This window comes from Centroberyx affinis, unplaced genomic scaffold (assembly GCF_046629955.1).
Source record: "Centroberyx affinis isolate AG114_WGS23_722 - 3 ecotype Tasmania unplaced genomic scaffold, CSIRO-AGI_Caff_v1 ptg006668l_1, whole genome shotgun sequence".
Taxonomy (NCBI): Eukaryota; Metazoa; Chordata; class Actinopteri; order Beryciformes; family Berycidae; genus Centroberyx; species Centroberyx affinis.
Genome location: NW_027283382.1, coordinates 11,001 through 35,076, shown reverse-complemented (window position 1 = coordinate 35,076; position 24,076 = coordinate 11,001). Strand labels below are relative to the sequence as shown.

Sequence of the window (24,076 nt, the reverse complement as noted above, 5' to 3'; positions counted from 1 at the left end):
CCAGTGGCAGGTGACCCCCTAATGCTGGCAGCATTAGTGCCATGCTCTACCCATTAAGATACAGAACCACAGCTCCTTCGATGCAAGGTCCAGCAGGCAGCAGAAATTAATCACAGTTGATCTGTAGTCAGCGCTGATCATGCAATTTCATTTTTTGTTCACTCTGAAGGCGAATAGACTGGCCCAACGCTACAGTATACATGCAAAACAATTAAATACGTGGCTTCAGAATACCAAGTGGAGAACATCGTCCTGCCTCTTCTAACCACCCCCTGATGTCAGAGCTCAGGAAAGAGACATTGCAGAGCTTTTGTATACAATGGCTCCATCTACTGGTGATTTGAAGAACTTTATTGAATGTAGAGGTCAAAATAAACCGTCTTCCACTGCAGACACAAAAATCCTGACAAAGATGAATGTGTGAACTTGCCGTTGCAAAAGAAAGGTTGTGCCACACTTTGTAATAGCTGTGGTCAGTGAAAGCTCATTATGAATTTCATGATCTTACACATCTGTGGGTACATGGGGTGTCTTGTTTATCTTTTTCCCCCTGTTTTAACCTTTATTGATCCAGGGAAGATCGACAGAGCATGCAAGCTGTTTTTCAGAAATGTCTTGCTTCTCATTCACAGTTAAACACGTTTGTTCTCCACTGAGCGATTTATATATGTAGTCTGACTATATTCTTATTCATCCATCTTGGCTGCTTTTGAGACAGAACAGCAAATTCAAATTCACCACCTTTGATTATCTTGCATTCATTGCTCCATGACTCATTACAGTCGCTCATCAAAACATAAATGGCAGTGTTTTCTCTCATTCATAAGCCGTGCAGGTGGAACTACTGGGTGCTTTGTGCTTGATGACCACAGGGAAGCGCTACAACACCTCAGCATCAGCACAACACAGAGACATCCTATCTACAGAGTGATTTCCCCCATGACACAGATCTAGGATCAGTCGGTTACTTTGATCTGTCACTTAAGGCAATAACAGGCAGAACAGCAAATCTGATCCCTGAGCAGCGCGGCTGATGCCCGGATCATGTAACACAGTTATAGATCAGCCCTGGTATTTACTGCACTAAAGGTGAAACACAGTGCGAGGGTTCACCGAAAGGGCATGCACACACACATATACACACTGACACACACAAACGTGGCTATCTATTGGTTGTAAATAGGAAGCAAGCATCTAGAATGATCTGTGGTTGCGTTAATCTTTTCGGCTTTACACATTCCGGTAATGTCAACATATATAACTACTGCTGTTTTCTATATAACATAATGTGTTCAATATATGACTTTGTGTTATTCATCTATCATCACAAACACATATTGGTGTATTAAACATATAAATCTATGTTTCACAGTAAATACTATTTGTATGTCAAAATCAATTGAAATGTGATGATGATTACTTAGAACAACTCGCCCGGCCGCCTGTGCGATTTCATTGCTGCTTTAATTTATCTGCACCATGTGTACATTAGGACGTTTTATCTTTGCCTATGTCCTGCTGTGTTATAGATTTATCTCAGTAATGAGTTGTGGAAGGGAAGTGTTCAGGAGAGTTCAGCAATGACTTATACCCCAAGAGTACACAGGCGGTGTGTGTGTACGTGTGTCTGTGTACGTGTGTGTGTGTGTGTGTGTGTGTGTGTGTGTGTGCGTGTGCACGCAAATTGCCTCATATCAACAGAGTGGCTTCGTCGGCCTTTACGGGAGTTTATGGTCTTGACAGTTCCACCGTACAACCTGTCTGCCAGAAACCTCCTGAGGCAGCGTGACGAAATTTTGGAGAGGAAGAGAGAGAGAGAGAGAGAGAGAAACAGACAGACAGTACAACAACAACAAAAAATAGAAAGAGAAGTTATAGAGACAGATAGAAAACAGAGTCAAAACAGATCAAAAGAAGGAAAAGGCTGAAGAGAGACTCTCTCTCACACACACACACACACACACAGCGAGAGACAAGAGGCTGAATGTAAAATATAGATCAGGGATTGTCAAGCTGTGGGAGTGGAATTACCACCGTGCGGGTTTCTCCCTCCTGAGGATTCCTGATTTGAGCTGAGGAGCGGCAGATGCTGGAGCTACTGGAGGTGTCAGAGGAAGACCCGGGGCTTCCATCTCAGCAGATGGCAGAACCCGAGGCCTCCAAGGCTCTGTCGCACTCCATCGACAGGATCCTGGGCAGGGAGGAGCGGAGGGGGAGGCACACCGGAGACACGAGGGAAGACGAGGGGTCGGTGTGCCACAGGATTACAGCGGAGGAGACTGTGATTAAATCAACAAGCGGTGAGTAGCTACAGACTGCGGTGTTCGTCTGCGTGGTTTACAGTATGTCTGACATCTCCATTGGGCCAAGGATCTGTTAAAATTGAGTTTTATCTGCCTTCTTAGAGAGTAGCCACATCACAGAAAGAAAGGAAGGAGGTTTACATGCATTCTGGAAAGTCTCAAAGAGGAAATATTACGCAAACACTGCATTGTTTCAACCTAATTGGATCCATTTTACTTTAGATGTAGTCGAAACTCATTCCTCTAGTAGATACTATAATACTATAATTTGGATTGATGTTTTCGAGACTGGGAAGGGACTCACCACAAGAGGAAGCTATACATATACATAAGTCCCCATTAGTATGAATGGCACCTGCAACATAGACAGAAGCTAAGAAAGAGAAAACAGAGAGTTGGTAACTTTCCGACAGAGAGAGATTAAATGTGTAATCAGGTGTTTTTAAAACTCGTTATTAGACAGCCTGCAGGGATTTTTTTTTTTTTTTTCTTACTCTCTAGATGATTCTCTTTGAAGTAGATTCCAAATACATCTCATTAGTTATTCATTGGAAGCTCCATGCTGAATGCACCATCTACTCTAAATGCAGTTTGGGGAATTGCATTGTATGCTATTGGATGCCTATGAATATGAGCAAGGAAGAGGCATGAAAGCAATTATAAGAAAAATGTGTGCATGTTTGGGAAGTTAGCTATGCATGAATAAACTAATGCACAGTAATTATGAATATTTATGTAAATAAGATCATGACTGGATAAATAAAATTAGCCATTACTTTTTCATTATGCTATTGTGGCAATATAATTTTTGTAAAAATGAAGGCCACCAACTGTGTGTGTGTGTGTGTGTGTGTGTGTGTGTTCATGTTTATGTATCTGCTTCTAGCTGTGCGTAGCCATCATCGGAGAGTGCGGACAACTTTCACCCCCGACCAATTAGAGGAGCTGGAAAAAGCGTTTAAGGAGAGCCACTACCCCAACATCCAGACTAGGGAGCTACTGTCTTCACGCACTCAACTCTCTGAGAGCAAAATCCAGGTACGCTGCTGGAGAGGAGAGGAGAGGAGAGGAGAGGAGAGGAGAGGAGAGGAGAGGAGAGGAGGAGAGTTCTGTCATTACCTAAGGAAACTGGAGGCGAGCCATAGATACAGCAATTAGCATTAGATCTAAGTTACAAGCAAGCATAGAAATTTTTCCTGGCAGTTGTGCATCTAGCTCATTGGGAAATGGAGTAAAAATGGCTCTTAAGTCAAATAGGTTTTTGATTCACAAATTCAAGTAAGTAATTTGAAGTTCTTCTTCAGTGCTGATAGACGATAATTGATAGATATTGATATCTACACTTCACGTACAGTACTATTTTATTTCTAAATATCACTGGCAATTTCACTGGCATCACTTATTATCACAAGCAGGGCATGGTTGTAAATGTCTAAAATGACGTTGTGTGACTTCTAGAAAAATTACAGTCTCATGAAACCTTTCACCCCAAAAACTAGAGACCTGGGTTGGTTTATGTAAATGTGGTCTTTCTGAGGCTTTTACTGGAAAAAAACAAAACAAATGCAAAATAATTGCTGGAATTGCCATTTTGCACAGAGGGAATGACATTAATATGGATCAGATATAACATCTCACACCCACACTCTACACTTGCAACATTTAAAGAGACAAGATTCATGTGTTTGCCAGGTGTTGAAGATAAGATTACATTTATTGTCCCCATGGGGGAAATTTGTTTTGGACTTCATGTTGCTGTTTTTTTATCAGTACCGAGCACAAGTACAACCAACTGTATGCATATAAAATAGATTCACATAGACAGAGAAGATTGAAGATGGACAGACAACATTCTTACACACTGTCATCCAACTTTCCTAAACAGATGGGAATTGGAGTCGAGTGCTACGAAGGGTTAAAGGGCATAAACTCCACCCTCAGATACTCTTTCACTGTTATATATCATCAATCTGTGAGGTTCAATGCATTCCAGGAGTTATTTTACCAATTTTAGTTTGTGATTTCCCAGAGAACAAGCCTGAACTTGTTGCATTCAGCTGGGGGTTATATGTGTAGCTGGGGAGAGCAGTGATATGAATCATAGTAAGAGCAACAGAGCAAGTTTTTCCAGCAGAGAGAAAGTGAGATTCGCATCCCTTACTGCTACTTAACGCAGCATGTCTTGTTGCTGCATTGCATTCTGGTCTTTTGAGGCTACTGTGGGTATAGAAATTGGTCTCTCTCCTCTTCTACAATGGATTTCTCCCTATATGATTGTTGAATGTCGGTGCAAAATATTGAGTCTAGAAAGAAGCCCTCGCTCCTTGATTCTGAGGGACTGACACCAAAACCTGATGACTACCATTGATATTTAGAAATTTTGAGATTTCTAACTCCATTGCAGCTGCACTAGACATATGTTGACATGACATAATGTTGTCTGCATTTGGCTAGTTATCTGCCAGAATGAGAGATATACACAACCAAACAACAAAATGGGCCCAGAAATGCAAGGTAGACAGTATTAAAGTATTAAAGGGTGGAATTTTCCTTCAAATTAATGCTGTATAGTGACGAGTTATGTGCTGTATCTCTTGATCCAGATTTGGTTCCAGAACCGCAGGGCCAAGTGGAGGAGGAGTGGAGCTGGATCTCCGATGGAGAACCAATGCCTGCAGCAGGTCCAGGAACCAGAGGAGGCTGTATTTGGGTACCAGCTGCCCAACTGGCTCCCTCTGTCCAATCATCTCCCACTACAGCACAGACACTTATTGCTTGCTGGCCTGACTTACTCTCCAGCTGGTGCTCACCTGCAGCACTTCCTGGTTGAGACCCAGCCCTACCTGGAACCTGACCTAAAACCTTATCTGCTGCCCCTGGCGATGCATCATCATGTCTGTTGTTCCAGAATGAGTCATCCTATTCAGGGACATATGCTGAGCTAAAGGAGAGAGCGGATGTAGAGGAGACCAGTGAAACGTTGTCCGTATTCTAGGTCAGTGCAGGTATTTGCCACAGCGCAGCCATTTTGTGAATGTTAAGTGTTTCCATTTTAGGGGACTGTATTGTAATTTGAATTCACTATTCACTGTGGTTTAAAGCAAATATCTTATTTTTTTTACTCCAATACATCTATCTGATAACTGCAGAAGGTTTGCACACAAAGCATGTGATAAGTTCGTGAAAATACTATTATTTCAAAGTTTGGGCCAACACTGAACGCTCCCAAGCACTGAAACACAGGAACCTCATGTAGGGACTGTGTGCTTCTGGTATTGATGGTGATAGTGATATTTAATTTAAAAGTCAAGATCAATGTAAATTGCATTTCTCAATTGCATGGTATAATTTAACAAAGGACCTGTTAATATAAAGTTACCCAAATTATTATAACTGTAATTGTGGAAATTTGACTGATGTCCTTTGAAAAATTCAACAGAATCAAAGATTTATAATTCCAATCTACTACCTGGTGTAAATGAGGTCATCTACACCCAGGTTTTAATCAATGTTCTGATTGGTCGACAGTATGCATAGTTAATGAGGTGCCTCATAATCTGTCAGACAATATCCATCCAGCTACTTGCCAAACAAGCCTAAATCTCGGTGCCTCCAGTGTTGCTAGGTGCTGAAGTTCCAACACTGGATATTTGTTCCCCAAAGATAGAAAAATTGGCTGCAGTGGAAGGTTCGGCTCTCACTCAGTTCTATAAGCTTTGTACCATCTAACCATCAAAAACTGAACAAAAAGAAAATGATGCTCATTGTGTTAGAAATCAATATCAATCTTTTCCTGGCTGTGTTGAAATCATTGCACTGGATCTTTAAGAACATAATTTCGTTTTCAGTACATACTCCTCCATAGGAGGTAAGAGGTCAACTACTAAAACTGGGTGCTCTTGGGTGACTATTATTGATACTGATTATTATTGATCGATTGAAATCTTCAGGGCATGTTGGAGGTTAAGTGCTGCTGATCATCTATGGAGGTGTGCATGCTTAAAAGTGAAAATCTTCTCAGAATCTTTCAGAATATTCCAACTTTTACTTGAGTGTTTGTGTACACCTTAGTGGTACTAGTAGCAGTAGAAATCGTTATTGTCCCCAATGGGGCAATTCGGTTCACAGCAAGCAGTTACAATACATCAACAACATCAGAGAATATAATCACATATCACAAAAACACAGAAAATATGACACAATATCAATTTATGCCGACAAGAAAACTGTGGGCCTACATCCTACCCCCAGTATGCATAAGTAGGGAAAAGGCCCTTGTTCCACACACCTAACTGCATATAGCCTACACATTCAATCTGCGGACTGCCTCAGGGATAAAAGAGCACCGGAATCTGTTACTGCTACCTTTAGGGAGCCTGAACCTGCGCCCAGAGGGAAGACGGGAAAACTTGGGAAAAAGAGGGTGCAGGGGCTCCTGAAGAATATCCTGAGCTTTCTTAGTAACCCTCTTCTGATAGATATAACTAAGATCATTGAGGTCAGTGCCAGTGATTTTAGAGCACAACTTCACAATTCCTCTTAACAGGTTCTTTTTTCTCTGATTTAGATTACTGCACCAGCAGATGAGATCAAAAGTAAGAATAGACTCAATGCAGGATGAATAGAACATTTTCATAAGAGACTTCTCCACATTAAAATTACAGAGCTTCCGTAAAAAGAATAAACGTTAATGACCTTTATTTACAATTGCCTTCGCGTTAGGCTCAAAGCATAAATCATCATCTAAAATTGTCCCCAAGTATTTATACTGCTTTACCACCTCCACCTGCTCACAATTAATAAGAGTAGGTGGGGGGGGGGGGGGGGGGGGGGCAGCAACTCCCCTGCGAAAATCAATGGCCATTTCTTTGATGTTAGACACATTGAGTTTAAGAAAAGATTCGTTACACCAGTGTGCAAACTCATTAACAATTGGGCCATGGCAGGTCTCACCATCCTTTAGAAGGCTCAGTACAACAGAATCATCTGCAAATGTAATAACATATCTGGATATTACACCACTGCTAGTCCTAGGATACTCATGGGAAAAACCCAAGCCCAGTATTATATTGTAGATAGAGATGTCATGTTTACTTTTTATTTTATTCTTATTATGACAAAACTAATATGAAGTAAAATAACTTAAGAATAAAAATGATTCCAAATGTTACTGGTGTGTAAATTAAAGTATTTATGTGCAGATAAAATCATACTGTCCATAATTATGGGTAATACTGTTTAGGTAGGATGAAAGTTGGTTATGTAAGCATTGCTTTCAATAACTAACTGAGTCCTTCTCTTGACTGAGAGTCTTATCTTCTTTTGTCATGCAAACAGTCTGCAGTCACAATTGATTTTATGGGTTTGTAATTTAGTTTAACATTTTGAGATGACTACAAAATAATGGGAATTATCCCTACTACACCTAAACCACAAAAGAGGGGGTGGTAGCCTAAAGGTTAGAAAAGAGGGTTTGTGGCCAGAAGGTTGATGGTTTGAATCCCGAGATTGGCTGGGAAAATCTGGGCAGGGAGGGAAATTTGCTCTTGTGGAACAGTGGAAGACTGCGGTTCAATAAAATCTAATCTTTATATCTCTTACTCCTTGTAACGCTCAATTACCGTATCACTGCACCTTATAGATATGCTTGATTTCCCCAGTACCTGTGCCTGCAATGAAATGCTTTGTTCTTATTTCTAATGATTGCTTAGTTGATTTATTGCATTGTAAAGATTACAGCTGTGACTTATCTTAATTTAACTAGGGTGAATCTATGGTCAGGACTGGTGAAATTATCTCAAAGGTGCTTGATTACGCACTCCAGCACAGCACAATGAAATAGGAGGTTCATCCATTCTGTAAGTGATAAAATTTTCTGAAGGTTTATAGCACAATAATTGAACATATGGCTTTGACAGTTTGTTTGCACTGTGATTTGTTTGCTTGCTTCCTTGTTTACTTACTTAATTACAAGTACTCTATATGCGATTCCTTTTCTTACATTTAATATTTTCTTTTTACAAGCATGTTTTCTCTTACAATATTTGCATCTTTATTGATCTACTTAATTACTAGCCTACACTAAAAATGCCTTGTGTCCTCCTCCTGTCCCCTCTGCCACCACACATTGGACCTTGAGCGAACACCTGGCAAACAAAACAACCAGTCAAAATGCTTCCTCAACTTTCAAACTACCCTTTCTGTTGAGATATGGATATAAATGGGCTAAAGACTTTACTTCTACTACTGATTAGGAGTCCTAGGATTGACTCTAAGAACCAGAGTCAAAAAAGGGGCTTGCGCCATTCGCTCCATGCATTGCAGTGCTTTGGGGAACAATACGCCCTTCTTGTGGATTTGAAAAAGGCCTCTGATAGTATTCATCAACGTAGGAGCAGTCCTTTCACAAAATAATTCAGAGTGTCAGAAAATGGATGGAGGACACGTCCTATACTATGGGTTTAATAATAACCAATAACCAAGGCCCTATTAATGTTATTCAGGGGTCTGTTGAGATAAGGATAGAAATGGGCTAAAGACTTTAATTCACATGCTGAAAGATGTGTCCAGATATCATTTGAGGCTTGAAGCAGAATGTTAATGTCTGATGCCAACCAGGAATTTGGACCAAAGAATGACAAATATGTAATGGAAGGTGAGACAGTGGAAAAACAGGAACCCGTCTTGTTCTGTCGTTGCCATGGAGATGGGAACAGCTGTCTACCCTTCATAATCCCCATGATGTCATGACAGCCTGAAGAAAAGAACATTTTCCAGCTTATATGGGTGGATGGTAAAAAACAAAATTGGAGAAGAGACATCGTGTTCACGTAAAGGCAAAAAGGCGAAATCTACGTTTTTGACTCCTATTCTGAGAGCCCGCCTCTCTCAGGCCAAAGGTCTTGTATGTTCCCCAGTTTGCCAGATTTGGGTTGGTTACAAGGTTTTGAGTGCCTGGAGGAAAATGCAGAGCCTGTGGAGATCACATGCTGAAAGCTGCGTCCAGATATACAGTATAAAGATGTTTTAACAGTACTTTGCAGAGGAATTACCAAACAGTTGTCAGAGGAGACACTCCCCCCTGTTGAGAGGTTCCTTTGCCCTCAGATGATAAGTAACTCTAAAACTAAAACAGAACAGTAATTTAGGTTTGTAGGGTACAATGGGAATATCAACATTTTGATGAAAACAAATGTCCTACATGGCAGATCAGCCCATAAACAGGAACTGAAACAGTCCTAAGTGCCCATAATGATGAAATAGAGTTGCCTGTCTGAAATGTTAGGATAAAAATGATGTTAGTATTTGTTACTCTGCATTGATCTACATAAATAAAGTATTTTTTTTTAAAAAGTGCAACCCCTTATTACTTCAATATGAGGTGGGTCCTGATTAATTGATGATGTAATTAATGTAAATTACTGACAAATGTGAATAGGAAATAGATGGTTGCAATTAAAACTGGAACCCAGAAAATGTGTTTTAATTATCTATAAAGTCTATGAATATAAATATATATATATATTACTAATAATTTACAAATCATTCAATAATGTTATGACAATTTAATTATGCATGATAGACTTGTGGCAGCTAAGTATTTACAAAAAAAGTAAAAAAAAAATAAAAATAAAAATAAAAAAAGTAATCACAAATAAATGAAAAAAGTAAAAGAATGATGTAATATTCATGCAGATCATATAGGTGAATCATTCTTATTAATCATTCAAAGATAATTCTCCATTTCTTTGTTCATTATTTCTTAATAAACAATAGTTATGATTAAGTTATATATATTTCACTCCTCTAAATGCAAGGTTCCTACACATTTTCCATTGACATGTTCTGTACTTTTCCCAGAACTTTATTTCCTGACTGGATTTGAAGATTTTCTTCTTCTTTTGTTCATATGGCCGCAGGCTAATCTGACTGTAAGAAAGCTCACTGCATAGCTGAGTATTAATTTTGCACAACAACAAATAGGCTACCACAATATGAGAGGTGACGGTAAGGTCTACAACTACATAAAATATGTAGTCATATGCGCACTGCCCAGACTTGTTGTACAGTTCCCAAACTTTTAAAGACCTGGAGATGATTAAATTCATCTTCCAGACTTTACAGCCCCAGCAAAATGCCAACATTAAATTCTATAATACACCGTCTTGATCATTGATTCTCACTCTCAGCTGCTGACTCTGCACTGCCACAACTGTCAAAATCTGGCGGTGTTTTTATGGCGCAGACCTTTCCATGACTCCTATACCGCTTCCATCTGTTGAACTCTTGACTCCTGCTCTTATCAGTCTTTTACAGCCAGTTAGCCTCATAATGAACCCAGTCGTATCACGGCCTTATCAAGACCAGCTCAGTTCTCGGGTCCGTTCCTCAGAAAGCAGCACCAGCGACGTGTGCCTTTCAATTATTTCTTATACTTGTTTTGCAACTTTCCTCACAATCATATAAAGGGAATAAAAGATAATCGCATAATCGAAACTATTGCTTGTGATTGGAGTTAATTGTGTCAGAAGTATTGCACCCCACCAGCCAAATGTTTGGACACACCTGATTGAATGTACGCTATGTAAGCCATTTGATCTAAAGGCATATGTTTAAATGCTTGAAATCCAAAGCCTTTGCCTTTCATCAAGGCAAACGGCGGCTACTTTCAAGAATTTAAAGAAAGTTTTGATGCAACACTTTTTTGGTCACTGCATAATCCCATTTGTGTTATTTCATAGTTTTGGCTTTACTGTTATTCTACAATCTGGAAAATAGTAAAAAAACAAACAAAAAAAAAACAAGAAAAATGCATGTGTCCAAACTTTTGGCTGGTAGTGTTATGTGTCATGTAAGAATGTAACAACAGCAGTAATAGCAGCTTTTCTCTGAATGCCTCCTCATAGTCTACAGCAGTGGTTCTCAAAGTGGGGTCTGAGGACACCCAGGGGTCCTTAAGGGAGTTCCAGAGTGTCCCAACTAGGTAGTTATTATCACAACTAATAACTACCAATTTAACTCCCAATTTACAATGTAGATTACAGATTACAGGTATAGGTCACACAATTCAATACTAAATCAACAACAACAAAGGTTCCTATATGGGTTCCTGGAATTAAATCTTATCAAATGGGGGTCTAATATGTGTCTATTTGGGGGTCCGTGACATGAAAACGTTTGAAAACCGCTGGTCTACAGTACACATGCTATGTTGTGATTATGATTACAGCTGGAAGCCAACAAGCAGCAGGGTCTGTACTTTGGTCTCTACTCTCTTTAGGTCCTTCCTGTGTGAAGTGTGAGCTCTGGCACCCTGTGGTGGCTCAGAGTGAGAAGACATGCTCTCTGCTGGGCTGCAGGGATGGAGCTCTGACAGGTGGTGGCGCTGTAGACTAACTGCAGGAAACAAGTTTCCTACAGGGTCTCAATTTCAAAATTCTACTTTTTTCCACTTTAATTTCTTGATTTGACTTCAAGATTTTGGTGTTCAAAATTAGATAGTTGTCTTGCCCTCACTAACTTTGTCATATCATTTTATAGATGAAGATTATTCTTCACAGTGACAAAGATAGGAATATATGGAATGACTGGAGTCTAGAACCACAGAAAATGTTTTGTATGTATGTCCGAACAGATTTTTCCATACTTTTCCAAATTTTTGTGCCATTTCCAAACTTATCGAAACCTGGACATGACCAACTTCTTTTCCAATACATTTCCAGACCTGTGAGGGAACCCTGAGAAAGCCGAAACATTGACTGAAGAGGAGAATGAAGCATCTTCTACACAATCAATAGCACAGGCCTAACTTATGCTTAAGATACTTTTGGCCATGAATTCATATCAGAACAGGATAATTGACCTGGAAAATGTATATGCAAGTGTATCCTGTAAAGGAAAAAAATACTTGAATTTAGCAAATTCACAAGTGTGTACAAAGCAATACTGTATTACATTACCTGTTTTAATGTACGCAGGGAGTTAATTGTCAGTAAATAATAAAATAGCACAGTATTAAAACTGATACATTTCATAAAAAATACTTTATTACCTACAAGTAACAGGGAATAGAACAAAATAGTCAGAGAAGAACAGTTTTCTGAACTTTCCTGTTGTGCCCATAAAAAATAACATGTGAAATAAGGCCAAATCAAATAACATTGTGCAAGTGAAAAAATAAATGCACCAAATATCAGAGGAGGCTAGATAAAGGGTTCTTACACATTCTTAACTGGATTTGAAGCAACAGTGGCTGGACAATATAACTGTAAACTAGGCCATATTCACATTCAAAGCCTGATTTTCCACAAGATAATGTAATCTCCGAACTCTTCAAGAATTACAAATGATCAGTGCAATGCCACCTTTCTGCCGTCATAGTGCTGACACCCCGTTTTATACATGAGGTCTCACTTTAACTTGATCTTAACATCCATGTCTTCACCTGTGAGTCATTTATAAAGAGGAATTTGATGTTAGAAATGTACTTCCATAAAAATGTATGTCAACATCATAATTTCAAAACATTGAACTTGATTTGAGGATCTTTCCAGCTCTATGCCAGCTGCCAACATGTGTGCACATCTGAAAGAGATATAAGACGTGTAACTACGGCAAAAACAGCATTTTGCAGGCAGAATAGTGCTTTGCATAATAGGAAAAGTGCTGATTGATGATATTTGATGAGTGAGTGAAGCTGGTTTATCTGCATTTCAAGTTCCTGGGGCACACAATTTATAGATGGAGGCTGGTTGCAAAGTATTATTCAGTCATAGTCATACACACATTAGGAACAAGATGAAGTACATTTTTACTTGAACCTAACTACACTCATACACTCAAATTCTTGAGTTTGTCTGGAATTTGAGTGTATTAATAAATTAATATAATTAATAATACATTTTTTCCAATTTTGGCATGCAGTAAACTCCTACAGATTTTCTTATGTCTATATTCACATGCCTTACAACTAAGCATGTTGGCACTAGCGCCTACTGATACTGCCACAGGTAGATGAATTATGTCAAGCTGGGACAAGCTGGGACAAAAGTGAGAGCTTTGTTTTAAATCAAGTTCCAGGTTGATAGATAACTTTGCCGAGCTCTAATTTGATCGCAAAACCTGAACTGTGTGGGAAAACATCAGATGAGCCAGATCCATCCAGTGCTAGGATTTAGGTCGGCCAAGTCGAATGACATTCATTGGCAATACAGCAGCTGAGAGACATGGGGTAGATTCCTATGATCAAATCAAAAAACAGTGGGATGAAAAAGGGCTTCCAAAATAGCTCAGGATACATTCAAAATAAAGGGATTGGAAGCATACAGAGAACATGGAAATGCATAGCATATCCTGCATGTTTATAGCATATATATGTTCACCTGCTCATTATGCGCTCTTGTTGATTTATGCGCTTTTGAAGCTTTAATACATTTTTGATGTTGCACAAGAAAGATGCTTCCAATCCCCTTATTTTGATTTTGGTAGATTCCAATCAGCCAGTGTGACCTGTGACATTACTGCAGCGTCTACATAGCAGATAAAACTGCTTTCTGAAGTTCTGTATCATTCCAAAACACAGATATATCCGGTCTCAGCATCAAGACAAGTGACAAGTTTCTAGGTCAAATTCCCACTGACTGGAGTTGTGCTCAGACAGCTGATGTCACCTGTGGACCAGCTTCCTCCTGCCGCTGACCCGTGTCCACAGGCTGCGGGCGGTCTGGGCGATGGCCACGCCGCGGGGCAGACGGAGGCTCCTCAGCGGCTCCCTGATGCACGCCAACACCCCTGGCTCCGAGTGCTGCCCCAAACGTTCATGGGAAATGTAGTTTATTCTTCTTAGCTGTTTGCTGTAGTAATTCCTGAGGTCGCAGAGCTCCTCCACTGCGGTCTCGGAGATGATGGAGGCCTGGGACGGAGAGCTGACCAGGGGCGGCTTCTGGTGGTCGGTGTTAGCAGCTGGGGGCGGCGTGGGAACATCTGCCGCACAGGGTTTCCTTCTCTGTCTCTGAGGGGTGGTGGATTTTCGTTTGGAACTAGGTTTAGCTGGAGGCGGCGGTGTTTTTTCACCATCATTAACAGCTACGTTTTCTATTATATTAATCTCGACATCCACCTCAACTGTATGTTGAGGCAAGACGGGTTTTCTCTTGTCCTCCTCATCCTCTTCTTCCTCTCCCTGTCTGTCCATCTGTTTGTCTGTCCGTCTCTTTTTAGCTCTCTCTGTTTGGCCGATTGACTTTGAGTCTGGCTTCCTGGCCAGGTTTCTTTGTTCCTTGATTAGTTTGTGTTTGGGTGGTAGAGGACTGCTGTTGTCCATGTCAATAGGGTCAAAGGTCATATCAACCTCTTTCTCGTTGGCTTCAACAGCTGATGTGTCCCTCTGTAACCGTAAAAAACTAGTGTCAGTGGCCAATAGGATGAAGGTGATGCATTGAAACATCAGCATGGAAGAACCCAGAGGCATGTGCATATAAAGAGAGACTGGCCATTACAATTTGTCAAAATCAAATTATCATATTTTTCATGGGTTATAGGGCTTCTGGGGCACTATGCAGCTAAGAGTCAGAATCATCAATAACTGGTAGGCAATAGAAATCCATAATGTACAATTTGGCCAACCTCTCTATATACTTGATGATAACACAACCATGTTAGTGGAACCAGTTAGTGTGATGCAGTGTTAGTGAAAGCATGCTCCAGAACAAGGAGAATGGAACCAGAGAGAGACCATGAGCGGTGTTAACGTTACGAAGCACTGGTTAGGAATGATTAGATGGCATCATGCATAATATTTTACAAATTATAAATGCATTTCCATTAAAAAAATGGATTCTCAACAGCTATCAGTCCAACTTTAACATTCAGACAGTGGCCTAATCCAAGTTTGACATCATTATGTAAATGCCCGGACAATGCCATGCCAACAGATGCAGTAGTGAATGCAACAAAGAATCGGGGGACTGTACTTTGTCAACTCGTCTTCTGGGTGGGGGGGCTAACGGTCTGCCTTGACTTTCTTGGCAACAGGGGAGTCTCCAGCACTTTGAACTGCTCTCTTTCCGTCTTTGGATTTGGATTTGCCACTCGCACCAGAGACTTTTACCTGTAGGTCATTAACAACAGTCTTTTACCTGAGAGGGTCTAATTCTTGCAGACCTGCACAGAGTGGGAGGAGGAAATACCAGGTGGAAGGACAAGGGAGACTGAAGTCTGGATGAGGAGGTAAAGTATCCTCAAAGAATCAATAATGAATCCCAGAGGGATTTTTTGACTACTATGGAAAAAAATGTCCTATTTTTTTTGCATAACTTACTGTTTTTCAGTTCCAAACAGCTCTATATTAGTAAATGCAGCAATAAAAAAATAACTAAAATAAACTAAACTAAAATAACTGCTATCACCTTTTTTGCCATCTTTCCACTATTACTCCAATATACAATGACACACAATTCATCATCTGTATAGCATACTGTAATGTCTATTTATCATGATATAAATATCCAAATATGAGACATTCCTAAACTACAATATCGCCAGAAATTGAAGCAACTGGAATGGAGTAAGGAGAAAACTTTGATCTCACAACCTAAACCACAACATCTACAACTAATTCTACAGGAAAACCCTACAATGCCATTATACTCCACAGTTTCCATCGCTGTTAGGAACCGTCGTTTTGGGAACTTTTACATGTTAGACAATTTGGATCTTGTTCTGTTGTTTTCCTTCAGCAACATCTTGCTACTTTGAGGAAAAATAGTTTCTATACGGGTGTTTCAGTTACCTATAAACCACCTTATTAGTGTTGCTAGCATTCCTCATTAAAGCCAGTATGGACCAACAGAACAATGTGGACCAACAGAAATGTTGTGAACAGTGCCGTTTCTTGGTGAACAGAAAGGGAGATTTTGGAACATTTCCCCCACAGTGGCAAAGTGCCTGGTGAAGACAAAACCAACAGACTAAAGCTAATGTCAATTTATGCCTTAAGCATATGGGAAAAGATGATTGTAATGCTGCAATGCTTTCGGGACATGGGGACCAGGTGGGTGTGAATGCTGGATCACAAAATACAGCTGACATCCAGATGTGAACTAAAGGATAACTGTTAAATCTGGTCATTAGGAGAAATTAGGAGAAAAGTGGGTATAAAACAAATTAAGCGGCAAAACAGAGGAGAACAAAAATCTGTATTTTCATGTGCAGAGTAGTAATGAATCTACATGAACTGCAATTATTCAATCTACTTTATATTAGGTTAGAGTACTAATGATCATTATCAGCAGTGGTGTGGTTGTAGTTAAGGATTATTATAGCTTCTAACAAGCCTGGAAATGAAAACAAAAACAAAACACAATATCACTATGGGGAAATAACGATGTTTGCAGAGACTGAATGATTATGAATCACACCGCACAGTGTAATATGTAAGTCACACATCAAGGTCTTCAAACCACTGAGACAGAACTGTTGCTTACTTACCTCTACAGATTTTTTGAGACATTTAGAAAATGTGTGGGGACATTTTAAAGTTACATGGAGGAAAGACACAGGAGCCACACATTGGAAGGGATGAGAAACTGGTTAGAGGAAGCTTCACACAGAGAACAGAATGGATAGGGAGAAAATCACTTCACATTAATAGTCACACTTCACAGTCACAAGCACAAAGGAGATAGAAAAAAAGTTGAGGATTAGAGCAGTAAAGATTTCACATCACGTTGTCAAAGTATATATGTGTACACCAGCCATGGGTCAAATACTGTTTTCAAGTTCTTAGCACTTGAACAACAGCGGAACCAATTCAGCCGCGGCCAGACAAACACAGCTGGCTGTCAAGTGTCCGTGTAAACACAAAGAGCAGCAGGCTAAACATGGACGCGATTAAATAAATGTCTCAGTTTGAACTGAAGTTGCATCCTTTGTTTTTCTTACCTAGGAACTACATTTATTGTGACTAGAATATAAAAAAGTTAGTATTACGACTGGGGTGAAAGTGAAATTCTAAAAATGTTCAAATGTTGAGAACCACTGGTTTAGACAGAAAGTCAATTTTCTCTAGTTTTTTGTGAATGACAAATTATCTGATGTAGGTTAAAACAAACTAAGAATTACTTGCAAATGCTGTTTGAACCAAGTCGGGTGTGCACTTTCCTTAACTGAATTTATATTGAATGGCCTGAGCAATTACCCGCCTCTATTAGAAAGATTGAACAAGTGCACATTTTACCATCAGCATGCAGTGCCAGGCAATGAGGATACACATTAGCTCATCTGTCTGTTTGTTTTGTGCTTTATCAGCCATGGTAGGCAGCTCCTGTCATTTTCGTGTGTGTGTGTGTGTGTGTGTGTGTTACTCACCACAGAGTCAATCCCCGTCTTCCTCATCTTCATGGTGAGCGTATGAGTCTGGTTCTTTAGCAGAGGAGCTTTGCGGCCCACCTTCAGGTAGAAGTAGGTGGTGTACGGCGTGAAGCTAAAATCCTCACTGAGGCCAAGAGACAAAACCCAACAGAGCAGGCAGGGAGAAATTACAAACTTGGAAACTGTGTGTTAATTACATTTCAGGCATTTAGCTGATGCGCTTATCCTAAGCGACTTAGTCAGCCAAGAGTTTAAACTGTTCCCCATCTAGCTTGTTATCTCCAAATAAAGTGAACGCAGTTGTGTATTTAAAGGGCTCCTATTTGTAACTTTAAAAAGATTTAACAGCACGGTTTTCTATACAGTTCTGACAACACTTACAAATCCCATTCTATTTTATATTTTTAAAGCAGGAAGTCTCATTGAGATTAAGAAAGCAGCATCAGGACCAACATAAAAAAAATGTAGACAAACATTGTAACAATGAACAAACGTCAAACACAAGCAAAGTCACATAAAAAAGAGAGCAAAGTAAAAATATTTCTATGTAAGTGTTCCAGTAGGCAGTAATCCTGTATTAGCATTTCAGCAAGCTCATGGACAAAACCTATTTAAATCTTGACTAAACAGAGCAAAGACAGCTCCTTACTGAGACTCCGGCACAAGGTCCTTCATTAACAGTTTAAACTCATCAAGAGACCAGTTCATCCAGCTTTACATCATGAAGAACACTAGAGAGTCAGCAGCCAGCAGTACCTGAGGTATCCCAGCAGCAGCAGGCGAACGATAACAGCCTCCACCTCCAGCCGAGACATCGTGGTGGTCTGAATCATCTTCCTGCGCTTGGCGGGGCCTTTCCCCATCCAGGCCTCCACCACCTTCAGAGGGGTCATCTTCTCATCCATGGACGCTGCCAGCTCCACTATCTGCACCACCTGCCGGGCATGCTGACTAATGTCAACAGTGGCGTAGTCTGCAGGGGGGCAGATCAAATGAAAACTAAATCAAGCGTGAATAATTGCGAAATCATCTGAGAAGCTGGCTTGTGACCCACATAGGGCTGCAACTAATGATTATTTTCATTGTCGATTAATCTGTCGATTATTTTCTCGATTAATCAATTAGTTGTTTGGTCTATAAAATGTCAGAAAATGGTGAAAAATGTGGATCAGTGTTTCCCAAAGCCCAAGATGACGTCCTCAAATGTCTTGTTTTGTCCACAACCCAAAGATATTCAGTTTACTGTCATAGAGGAGTAAAGAAACCAGAAAATATTCACATTTAAGAAGCTGGAATCAGAGAATTTTGACTTACCATTTTTCTTAAAAAATTACTCAAACCAATGAATCGATTATCAAAATAGTTGGCGATTAATTTAATAGTTGACAACTAATCGATTAATCAATTAATCGTTGCAGCTCTAGACCCACATTCAAGTCAAGCAAAATAGGAGACTCAAACTAGTCTGAATCCCTAACATCCACAGACAAAAAACAGAACACACAGCTTTTGCAAAAACAGACAACTTTTTGAAATCACACACACAAGCATGATTCCATGATTCAAAACACATGCACACACACCTTGTCCATGGCGGCATGCATCACACATCTGGTTGCATCCCTCATCGTCCCAGACTTCGTCAAAGTGAACAGCCATGAGTGACCGCCGACACCTTCAGCAAAAGTGAAGAGACGATCAAATCTATTCATCCCTGCCGCACTGTGTAAAATATCCAGACTGTGTGTGTGTGTCTCTCTGTGTGCGTGTGTGTGTGTGTGTTACCTGTCAATGTTTTGGCAGTAGTCGACCATCTGCAGTAGCTTCTGCTGACCGACGTTCTCCATCACCACCATGGTGCTGATCCTGAAGACGTCAGTAAAGCCAAAGAAGACAATGCAGTCTGCCGGACGGTCGTCTCTGCCTGGAGGTGGAGGGAATGAGAGAGAGGGTGATATTAATTGGGTATCATAGCACCAATACTACAGCAATATAAACTAGTATAACGTCGCAATAGAAATGAAACAGTGTCTACCTGCCCGTCCGCTCTCCTGGTAGTAGTTCTCGATGGACTTGCTGATAGTGTGATGGATGACAAACCTGACGTCGGGTTTGTCGATGCCCATGCCAAACGCCACTGTGGCTACCACCACCTGCAGTGCAACACAATGACATACTGTAACATATTCAAAATATGGCAAGTACAACTGCAGTATGGCTGCTCTGGGTTTTGCTAGGAAGGACAGCAGCATCCAAATTCTGGTCAATTCTGGCTTTGATTGGTAAGTTTGTTTACTCTACCAGGCATTTTGGCAGGAAAGAAAACAGTTATTTGGCGTCATATTCTTTAATAAAAAATCAATTTGGCTGGATAATTAGTCTAAGTAGTGAAATTTGGGATGCACTGCTCAGCGCTCCTCCTATGAAATAATGAATAATGTCCCAGTAGGTATGCAGCACCCATATACCTGGATTTTGTTGGTGGTCCATTTGCGGTGAACCCGTGACTTGTCGTCAGGGTTCATGTTAGCGTGGTACGGATAGGCCAGGATGCCTCTCTTCTGCAGGTCGGATGACACCGCCTCAGCATCCTTCTGGGAAAACACGTACACAATCCCTGCCACATAAAAGTCACAAAAAACGTTAGAAAAGAAATGCAGTTTGGGGAGAGTCTGTGTGTAAATGTGAGAAGACCAAATAATCAATACACTAATATCTGAAAGCGGTTTTGTAGATTTTAACATATACATTTATGAACTGCATTAAATCTTGAGAATTAACGGTCTTGTCTGCAATAGTACCTGACTGGTCCTTGTATTTGTCCGTGATCAGAGAGGAGATGTCATTTATTGATACGTCATTATTGGAATCTTTAATACGAACCTGCAAAACAAACAATTGTACTTTTAGTATCAAAGGCGGTTTCCAAAATTACATCCAGTACTTGCAAAGACAACATAGGATTAACTTCTATGTTAGATGCAAAACAGTGCAGATGATTTTCAAAGGTCGGACCATTGGCAGGTGTGTGATGAGCAGGTGCTAGCATGTGTGTGACAAAAATACACAGGTGTGTGTTGGTGAGCGCACATGCATATGAAGCAGGTGGCTGACAGGTGTGTGTACATGTGTGAATGTGCATGAGTGCAGTTGCCATAGCAGCCACCTCGTAGTAGAGGTTGGTCCGGTTGAAGGAGGCGGTGAGTGTGATTGGCTGAGGCACACACAGGATCTTCTGACAGTCCTTCAGAACGCTGCTGGTTGCCGTGGCCGTCAGCCCTAGCAACGGGACATTGGGGAACTGCCTCTTTAGGATGCCCAGGAGTTTATAATCTGGAGAGGAAGAGGGGAAGAGCTTGAACTTCATCACTCCAAGTCTACAGAAACTACACTTTACATTTCTGGGGATAAACTTACAGTTACACATCAACTGACATTTCTGTCTATTCAAAAAGTTACAGCCAACTGCCTTGTGTTTACTTTACAAAATGAGGCATCTCTCATTTGAAAAACTGGACACCTACTCCAAAAAATTATTAATTTGATTAGTGATTGTGGTACTCTATAGAGAGAATCAAGTCTTTTTTCAGGTAATGATAATTTTTTCTTATAATATATAATGTGATCATTTCATTTTATTAATTCATATGAGTGAAAAACATTTTTCAACCAAGGAAATTCCACTTCTGTGAATTAAATATTCATTGAACACCTGTTGCAGCTAGAGGACAAAGTCGAGCACTGAATCATCTACTGTAAAAATGAAGCTACCTCAAGTATTGTAGACTGTAAGTGTTTCAGTGTAAATTTATACCTGGGTCTCCCTAAGGGAAACCAGACATAAGGACTCCCCCATCCCAGCAAGGGGAGGGGCTACTGTGCACCACGAGTGTGTCCTCTCACCAGGTCTGAAATCGTGGCCCCACTGGCTGCAGCAGTGCACCTCGTCCACAGCGATGCGACTCAGCCGGTCTGCGTTGTAGGCCTTCTCCAGACGAGACATCAGCAGCTTGCTCTTTGCGATCTTCTCTGGAGTCACGTACACCAGCTTGAAAGGAGCCTTCGGGTCCGTCATTCCCGCCATGACTGTTTTAGCGTGTTCCTAGGACCACGAAAAAGTTCAACTTATATTTATAGATTCAAGATTCAGTACTTAATTGCCATACCAACTTAGTTGTTTGTTGGAATTTGTCTCAGTGTGCTCATAACAGAACATTAACAACAAGGACATCAAGCATAACATAACATAAAAGACACAAGATAAAATACATGACAAAACACAGGAAGGGTCACAGACAGTCATCCTGGACCTTTGACTGGAAGTTTAACGGGTCAAATCCACAAGAATTGTTGGAAAATCGGAGTGGGGGAAGTGAATAAGGAACGCTCTCCCCTCCCTCAACAGCTGTTGTTTAGGTGCCTTTGACTGTGTCGGATTTACCGTAAATATGAGCTGCTGGCTGGGAGAAAACATTCACTTCAGTCTCCTAGTGGTAATTTCAAGTAGCACATATGGGAATTTTTTGTACACTGGGTTGAGAACTGGCTGTTGTCACGACTGTTATTTTTTTTAAACAGAGAGTTAGGTCTAATCTAGGTCCTCACCATCCTGTCAATGACACACAACAACACACACAAACAAGAGAACCACACACAAAAGTGAGATGAGACAAAGTAAGCTGTCAGTTGTTACCTTGCTACTGGAAGCGTTGAGCGTGACTGCTGACACATTGATGGACTTCAGGTACATGAGCTGGTCCTCCATTAGGGACACCAGGGGACTGATAACCAGTGTAAAACCTGACACACACACACATACACACAAACGTTTGACTACAGTAGGACAGATGGTTCAGTAGACCTGTATGTGCTTGCAGAACAAACACGATTAGCTGATGAACTGTGAAAGTAGTGTTTGAGAGCATGAACAACGTAAGAAGGAGGCATTAGATCAAAGATTGTGAAATCCTGTGTGTGTGTGTGTGTGTGTGTGTGTGTGTGTGTGTGTGTGTGTGTGTGTGTGTGTGTGTGTACCATTGGAGCAGACTGCAGGGAGCTGGTAGCAGAGGCTTTTCCCTCGCCCCGTGGGCATAACCAGGAACAGATCCTTGCCTGCCATGCTGAGGTTGATGGCCCTCAGCTGGAGCGGCCTGAACTCAGAGAGCTGGAACGAATCCTTCAGCTGCTGCTCCACATCCTTGGACCATGGAAAATCTACAAAAGATGAGATTAATTCAGGTCAAAACACAAAGTACAGAATATCTATGATACTCACGGGGCTTAACTCAGTTTCTAAAATCGGGGTTACAACTTGTTTCCCTAGTTTTTAAACAAGCATTCAGGATAGAAAAACTGCTTCCACTGGCATACTGACTATTTTGCCTGTGTAGAGCTGTACTGCATATCTTCAAGCTGAAATATGGAGCAGGGATGGAATTAGAGCTGCAACGATTAATCGATTAGTTGTCAACTATTAAATTAATCGCCAACTATTTTGATAATCGATTAATCGGTTTGAGTCATTTTTTAAGAAAAATAACTCAAAATTCTCTGATTCCAGCTTCTTAAATGTGAATATTTTCTGGTTTCTTTACTCCTCTATGACAGTAAACTGAATATCTTTGGGTTGTGGACAAAACAAGACATCTGAGGACGTCATCTTGGGCTTTGGGAAACACTGATCGACATTTTTCACCATTTTCTGATATTTTATAGACCAAACAACTAATCGATTAATCGAGAAAATAATCGACAGATTAATCGACACTGAAAATAATCGTTAGTTGCAGCCCTAGATGGAATTTAACACAAGACAGCAAAGGAAAGTTTGAGGAAATTTTGGCGTTGGCTGGTAAATCTGTCTGGACTACCAACCACTTTGGTAACTATCCAACAATTATTATCATTATTATCATTTGTACCAAAAAACAAGTTTGATGAGAACTTCTGAGTCTGTGGAGGAAAACGTTATGTTTCCTGCCCTGATATTGGCTTAGAATAGTTTTGTTATCATACATGAATGTGAAATAAACTCACAATACAACCTCCTAACTTCAATCGTGTAATCATGTCTGTTACCGGGTTTATCGTAGCGCTGCATCTCCTGCTTGCTCATTGCTGGGCCAGCTTCGGACGCCTTCGAAGACGACGACGATGAAGATGAAGAGGATGATCCGGAGGGCTGGGCGGCATCACAGGCTTCCTCGAGCCTGCGCAGCAACCTTTTCTTGCTGGAGTTCAGCTCAGCCTGCCGCTCCAGGAGCTCCGCTATCTGGAGCTCCACCACCTCCAGCTCAGCCTCCACTGAATCCAGCTCCGCCTGCACATCTAAAGGGGAAGAAACATTTTTAGCAATGCCAATAGCGTTTCAAATTATAATTGTTTTGTAATTGCGGGCAAGTTAG

General features: G+C 40.6%; 1 protein-coding gene across 1 annotated transcript; it reads right to left on the bottom strand.

Annotated features, from left to right (window-relative positions):
* Positions 1 to 12,359: 12,359 nt before the first annotated feature.
* recql (RecQ helicase-like) lies at positions 12,360 to 24,012 on the bottom strand (the record flags this gene model as incomplete). The annotated part of the gene is made up of 14 exons (XM_071512962.1): positions 12,360 to 14,688; positions 15,316 to 15,411; positions 17,670 to 17,796; positions 18,429 to 18,645; positions 19,256 to 19,347; positions 19,458 to 19,596; positions 19,708 to 19,825; positions 20,141 to 20,289; positions 20,474 to 20,555; positions 20,839 to 21,005; positions 21,576 to 21,774; positions 22,366 to 22,472; positions 22,707 to 22,886; positions 23,751 to 24,012. Coding segments are annotated over 14 exons (2,655 nt in total), but the record flags the coding sequence as incomplete, so codon positions are not given.
* Positions 24,013 to 24,076: the final 64 nt, after the last annotated feature.